The sequence below is a fragment of the Triticum aestivum genome, chromosome 5B (genome assembly GCF_018294505.1).
Source record: "Triticum aestivum cultivar Chinese Spring chromosome 5B, IWGSC CS RefSeq v2.1, whole genome shotgun sequence".
In the NCBI taxonomy this organism is placed as follows: Eukaryota; Viridiplantae; Streptophyta; class Magnoliopsida; order Poales; family Poaceae; genus Triticum; species Triticum aestivum.
The window spans coordinates 357,636,212-357,643,420 of NC_057807.1; the positions used below are offsets into that span (position 1 = coordinate 357,636,212).

Sequence of the window (7,209 nt, forward strand, 5' to 3'; positions counted from 1 at the left end):
TCTCTTTCTTTGAGGCATTCTGTCGAACATCTTTGGGCACCATTCATTTTCCTCTCGCTGGAGAGAGTGAGCAGCACTAGCTCGTCCGCCTCTCCATGGAGGGTCGGCGGGGTAGATGTTCTCACGCCGGGACAGAAGGAGGCCGACGGACTCCGCCGGCCATGGCGACGATGGCACGAGGTCGCCCGTGGCCAGAGTGAGCTCGCCGTTGACCAACATGAGCACGAAGTACCCTGTCGGCGGCTCCGGCCGGCGCGACGCGAGGCATGCGTGCAAGAGGTCCCATGAGAACGCGACGGAGTGGCCGGACACGCTGGGTCATGGCACCCTGAGAACGGCTCTGGTGGCCGGACGATGCAGCAAGTCCGGCATGAGCAGCTGCTGGTGACTGAGGCGGCCATCCACGGGATGCGGTGGTCGCGTCCTGGTCCTGGCCGGCTACTCCCATCGAAGCAGGCAAAGAGCAACGCCGCCACCGCGTGCCCAGGCAACGAGCAGTGCCCTGCCTTACCGCGCGCCCAGGCCGACGAGTAGTATAGGATTGGCCGCGGACGACGGTGCGTGTAGGCACGATAGCGGTACAAGCTGTGGTGGTCGGTTCATCGTTGTGGCCGGCTAGAGGATGGAAGCTCGTGGCCGACGCCATGGCAGAGGCGCTCTGGCCTGCGGGGGTGCCCACAAGATGTTTGTTGAAATGCCCATGAAAAAAGGAGGAAGAACTAAAAAAGGAAAAAAAACAAATACTTGAGTCATTGACAGGTGGGACCTATGTGCAACTCAGCATATTGTCCACATAAGCAGGCCATCTCAGCCCGACATGCGGGCCCAACTTGTCAGTTTCGCTGTTTTCGCGGCCAAATTCCAGCATCAGTGCTTCGCGTTACAGATTAGGCGCATTTTTTATGGTTTTTTGTGCACTGGTTCAAATGTGGTACCAAGTTGTTTCCCTAACCCAAGTGTGGTGATTTTGGATAAATAACTCGCAAGAAGCCTTTCTTGGAGTAGGAGATGGAATACAAATTCTAAATACCAAATACAAGTAACCCAAATATATCTCTAACGTCAAGCATGATATGGAAGACCATGCTCTCCAAGGACATTTCAATACATTACCATCAACCCTCAATCGGATATAAAATCATGCTGCCGACATACGAAGTTCAGAGAATTACGCCACACATCGACATGTGCTACACACTTGCCTGGGCCGTTCACAAGAAATACACTAACCAGCAAGATATACGTACTACTCCTATGTACTTAACCAAATCATCAACCTCCTCAACGTGAACTTGATTCCCATCCCAATAATAGTCTCCGCTACAGTAATACGTACGTGTAACCATTCCAGGTACATTCACGCGGGTTTCACCGATGGCGACGTGAAACCCATCCACATGCATCCGTGGAGCAGATTCACCAAGACGCGAAGCGAGACCAAACGGAAACCCCCATCCGGCGACAAGTGTCCGGGGAGCCCACGAAAGCGAGAACTTGCGCCTCACGAACCCCCCGCCCGGGACACGTCATGGCGCCGCGGTGCGCGGCGATTGGCCCACCAGACGGGCGGTCAGGATCCGACTCACACGTCGCGCCGGGCGCCATCCGGGCCGTCCGTCTCGAGGCGAGCGGATTATATATGTGCCGTGGCCACACGCTCTCTCGTCGGAGTGGTGGTTGCTCCTAGTCGCAGACTTCTTTATTAATCACAATCTGGATCCGGGCACGGGGAGCGATTGACTGATCGACGAGAGCCTGGAGAGCCGGGGGTTTCGCTTCTCGTTGCGTTTGGAGTCTTGCCGGGTCTCGGTTCTCGAGCAGGCAAGAATTTCCTTTTAATTTTGGGTGATTTGTTTTCCTGTGCTAAGATTTTGGATCATCACCCCCCAGTGTTGATCCTGTTGATTTACCGCCTGGATTGGAATTTTTTGGACGGGTTACCTTTAATGGGGCTTCTCCCTTCTCGTCGTCGCGAATCAGTGGAGAACAAGAAACCTTCCCAATTGGAGCGGATTTTCTGTGGTCGCCGCGCTTAGTTTCGAAAGGCGGCACCTTTATTTGCTACCACGCTTTGCTGTGGCCGGAAAGTTACCCATTGTGTCTGTTTCAAGAAATAGATTGGGTTTTCTTTTTTTCTGAGGTGTTTGTTTTAACTTGGCAGATCCAGGGAACACCGATTTTCGTTTGATTTTGCCGAAATTTTTGATCTGATCGGAGCGATCCCGGAGCTTCGCAAGGAGCAAGGCATTTTTCAGGGGGGCCATGGCCATGGGGCTCGGCCGATTCACACACTGGCTCTGGCCGGGTAACGCCGCGCGAGTTGGCAACCACGAGCTCCCCGGCATCGCCTTGACGGGCGCCTCCTTCCCCGAGTTCCCCTCCGGGTTCCGTGAGGCGGACGCTATCGCCTTCTCCAGTGCCGCCGCCGGCCGCCGCACGCGGCCGAGGAGGGTCAAGAACCAGCGGCGCAGTCGCGGGGAGCCCAGAATTGACAGGGAGTACGACATGGTCATCGTGCCGTCCGACGGCGGCGGGTGCCTTTCCGGGTCCGAGTCCGACGACTCCGACTGGTCCATCGGCTGGCTGGAGCCGCAGGCGCCGGAGATGCAGACGGACGGTGACCAGGAGACCTCCTTCGCCGTCCTCGTGCCCTGCTATCGCCGCGGCCGCGCCGAGCAGCCTATGATGCCCCAGGGACGGTTCCTTGGCGCTGGCCCTCTCGCCGATGGCGGCCCCTCCGGTGAGTGGTTTGCTGGAAGATCTACCAAGTTCTTGTGTTTACATTTGCGGAGAGAATTGGGAAAAAACATGCCATGTTTGATTTGTTTATTAAAGCATTAAGTCCTGTGTGATATTAAAAATAATCATTTGCTCTTGTTCATAATATACTCCCTTGGTTCGGAAATACTTGTGAATGTATCTAGAACTAAAATACATCTAGATACATTCATTTCAATGACAAGTATTTCCGGACGGAGGGAGTACTAGCAACAGTTCCCTTTGTGAAGTCAATTTTTGACAAGTCTGGCACCTTTTCAGTTATGAGTTATCCATTGATGGTTTGGGAATAAATTCAGCTTGTGTTAAGCTGGCAGAACTCAGCCTATAACAGGATAAGCCGATAAGATTCGTTCTTCGTGTCTCTTGCTGTTGTACTAGCATTTATGGGGCACAACTACTACTGGTCATATGCTATTTTCATGTTTGGAGCTGTTGATTGGTGGGTTTGGTGGCTTGCTCTATACTTTGGGCTTGAAGATATTTGTTTGAGATTCCTATGCTCAACAGTAGATATGCAATACTCCCTCCGTCCGGAAATACTTGTCATCAAAATGAATAAAAGGGGATGTATCTAGATGTATTTTAGTTCTAGATACATCTCTTTTTGTCCATTTTGATGACAAGTATTTTCGAACGGAGGGAGTACTTAATATGGTTGTTTTATCACTAAAACTCTTTACTATTTCACCAGATAACCCTAGAGGCATCGATGTATGATAGAACCCGTTGACTAATTTTTTCTTCAAAATTTGGCAATCTATAACTTACTCTATGAGACCTCTTCAGTTGTTAAACTTATAGCCATATACCACTTGCTTTGGTTGGTTTCTGCCACTTTGTATGCTGTAGTTGAGGTTTGAGCTTGCTGTGTCAAAATGTGCTACTTCGACTTGTGAATTGATTCTATAACTTTCATTCTTCTTTCAGCATCATGTTTTGTATACTTATGTTGATCAAACAAGGCATCAAATATCCCCGCAAGAAAAACAAGGCATCAAACATATTACTTTATTACTGTTATTGGTTGTCTTCTTTAGTCAATTCGCACCAGCACTGTATTTGTTACTATGATAGTATACGGTCTTTGCCGTATAATAGCACTGCAATTGCTTACCATGTTTCTGATTTGCCATTTACTCCAGTCGACTCCTGCAATTTATTGGTTCTAGAGTGCTAGGTGTGATTGGTGTTGAACATGATAAAGCCACTTCATTGCCTGCTTGTGCCATTTTGATTATCTATGATTGTATTGGATTGTGTGGACGGTCTTTCATCGTAATTCATTTATCTTAAAAGAGTTTTAGTTGCTAGCAATGTTTACTCATGTGCATAGTCTTAGTGTTACTCTATTTATTTCATCATTACAGCTTCTGATATTTTTCTGACACTCTTCTTTCCTTTTTCCGCTCCGCAGATGGAAAGAATTTTGTAGAACAGTGGCTTTCTTCCCTCCAGAACTGATATCTGGAATCTCCGTTAGCTATGCTGTATATATTATTGCTCAGTATCATTATCGATGAAGGAAGACATCAAAACCCAAAAAAAAGAGAAAATGGAAAAAGAACAAAAAGAGAAGCAGCGGAATTTTGAAGCAGCACTTAACGGGTTTGTCCTTCCGGAGGTTTCAAGGTTAATTGTACTCATTGCAATGCAAAGCAAGGCCAATGCTGAACAAGACCAGCTGCGCTGCGCGTCGTAGAAGATTTATTCCTTCTTATTAACCAACCTACGACGACATTTGTAGATATAATTTTCTATCGCATCGTTCATTTTGTCCCACTTGATTCTGGACCTCAACCCTGCTACTGGCATATGTATATATGGTGTCATTTGCTGTGTATATATAAGCTGCAGATGTGCAGCTCTTCAGTGTGCGTGTGTGTTGATGTAGATTGGAACAGGATTGTTCCTTGTGAAATTCAGATGTATATATAAGCTTTTGTGTTTTTGTGGAACAGGTTCTTGGCTCAAGTTTCTGATCTTTTGTTGTTGTTGAGGAAACCTGTGGGGTTATTTCTGTCGCTGCTGATATTTTTACTCCTTCCGTTTCAAAATAGATGACTCAGCTTTGTAGTACTCCCTCCGTTCAAAAATACTTGTCATCAAAATGGATAAAAAAGGATGTACCTAGAACTAATATACATCTAAATTCATCCCCTTCTATTCATTTTTTCGGACGGAGGGAGTACTAACTTTAGTACATACCTGCTCCCGGCACAGTCCGAAGGGAGAAGGTGATTCTGCAATGACCTTGCAAATGTGGTTCCTGAAAGTTCGAGACTGGACTGGAGATTGAAAGTACGGCCTTGCAAATGTGTTTGGACCTATTGATCACTTCTTCTCAACCAAATGGTCAACTTCATTTTTTTTTGCATGAAAGAAGGCATGCATTCTTTTTAAATGCTGAGAACTTTGCGCTGGCGATTACGGGAAGAATTTGGGACTCGGGACTTCTGTGTGAGGAGATAGAAGTCGAGTTTTTCGGCGCATCACCACATTTTAGAAAAAAAAGAGGAACTGCCAATTCCTTTTTCTTTTGAGATGAACGCCGTTTCTTTATTTCATTTGAATAGGTTCAACGGTAGACAAAGATTTGCAGGAGGTGTAGTAAGCCACACATGATGCCCCACCTCTAAGGACGTAGCCAATCTCACTAAATTGCGAGCCTCCTTATTACACCCACTCCGTTCACGACATACTCCCTCCGTCCCAAAATAACTGTCTCAAGCTTAGTACAACTTTGCACTAGAGACACTTATTTTGAGACGGAGGGAGTATATCACATGCCGAAAAAGAAGTTTTCCGTTCCTTGATATCCTTCATGATCATACAATGGATGCCGGAGTTTGTTGTCGCCTGCAGCTCTCCGATGCCTCTCTGACAGGTGATATCTGAAGTTTCTCTAAGTGCATATCATGGCCAAGCGCTAGTGCTTCTCTACATGCCACACCTCCAAAGTCTCTGGTTCTGTGATGCCCCCAAAATCATCAACGAAGCGCCCTGATCGTCACGACAAACAACGCTGACAGCTCCTCTACTCGATGCTTTTGCTATGGTCGCGTCAACATTTATTTTGCAGAAACCACTCGGTAGCAGAGTCCACCGACCAGCCGCCCTGAAGAAGACTAAACCCTTAGGACAAGTCGGTTTGCGTTCAACATTGATATCCTCCAAGTATCAAATGATGAACAGGTGTGTGGAAAGGGTACTCTGGTATTTCCATTCATGTATAACAGCCGTTGCGCGTACCAGATCGCCCACAAAGTGACAAGGACCTCAATGAACTACTTTTGTGTTGGGGTCTTGCAAAGAGAAAACAACCGCAACTTAGGGTCTGTTGTCTCGTCTTCATAGAGCGGTAAGATAGCATCAGCATCTCTCAAAGACTAGACACTCTTCGCCATGTTGCACTCAAACAGGGAATGTCTCCATGAGTCAATACCTGCATTGCAGGCCGAACACACAACAGAAGTCGCCATGTGCCTCATCGCTCTTTCTATCCTGGTCGGCGGCGAAACTCATGGTAGCTGCCACGCCAAAGTCCTGAGCTTGGGGGGGGGTACCTTTACTTGCCAAAGCTTCTTCCAACTCTACTCCTCCTCTATACATGAGTTTTAAAGTTCTCCACTGCGCCATGCCTCCCGTTGCCGTTTTGTCTCCCCAAGCAGTTTATGACACGATCGAACAGAGAACCGGTCTTCTCATAGTGTCAAGCCCAGAAGTCCGGTTGAAAACCATAGATGATGGGAATTTGCTTTATTATTTCAACATCAAAAGGTAGGAAATGTTCGGTCAGCTGGTCATTCTTCCATGTGCGATAGACTAAACAAACTAAATCTGAAACCGTCTTTGGTGTATTTGCTGACATAGGGCATCTCGGTCGTAGTTTGAAATCCCAACCCTCGCTCGTGGGCACGGCCCATTTATGTTTTTCCTTCGTTAGTTGTATGTCGTAACACTAAAAAAAGAAACACAACGCGAACCAGGTTTTCACGAGCACGGTTGCTTTTTTGTTTTGTTTGGCCCGTTCGTCTTTTCGTTTTTTCCGTTATTTATTTTTCTTTTTTCTTGTTCCTTCTCTTTTTTTCCATTTCCCTTTTTGTATTCTTTTCCTTAAATCGCAAACATTTTTCAACTTCACAACTTTTTCTAAATTCGCAAACTTTTTTAAATTCATGAACATTTTTTGAAGCTGTCACCTTTTTTCAAATTCGTAATTTTCTTTTGAGTTTGTGCACATTTCTTGAATTCGTCAACTTTTGTGAAATTTGTGAACTTAGTTCATTTATTGCAAAAATATTTTTGGAGCCGTATTTTTTTAAAAAATCCAATTTTTTTCGAATACACACACTTTTTTTGAGTTCATGAATATTTTTTTAATTCAAGAACTTTTTTTGAGTTCATACGCATTCTTAAAAAATTGGTGAT

At 46.3% G+C, this 7,209-nt stretch overlaps 1 protein-coding gene across 1 annotated transcript; it reads left to right on the top strand.

Moving 5' to 3' along the window:
• Positions 1-1,648: 1,648 nt before the first annotated feature.
• LOC123111843 (uncharacterized) lies at positions 1,649-4,736 on the top strand. Its single transcript, XM_044532721.1, has 3 exons — positions 1,649-1,821; positions 2,162-2,740; positions 4,196-4,736. Exons 2-3 carry the CDS (start codon positions 2,263-2,265, stop codon positions 4,240-4,242), a joined length of 525 nt encoding a protein of 174 aa, XP_044388656.1. The 5' UTR covers positions 1,649-1,821; positions 2,162-2,262; the 3' UTR covers positions 4,243-4,736.
• Positions 4,737-7,209: the final 2,473 nt, after the last annotated feature.

Coding starts and splice junctions, on each gene's coding strand:
- LOC123111843 (XM_044532721.1), top strand. CDS start 2,263: ATGGCCATGGGGCTCGGCCGATTCACACACTGGCTCTGGCCGGGTAAC. Junction 2,741..4,195: donor CGCCGATGGCGGCCCCTCCG/GTGAGTGGTTTG, acceptor TCCGCTCCGCAG/ATGGAAAGAATTTTGTAGAA.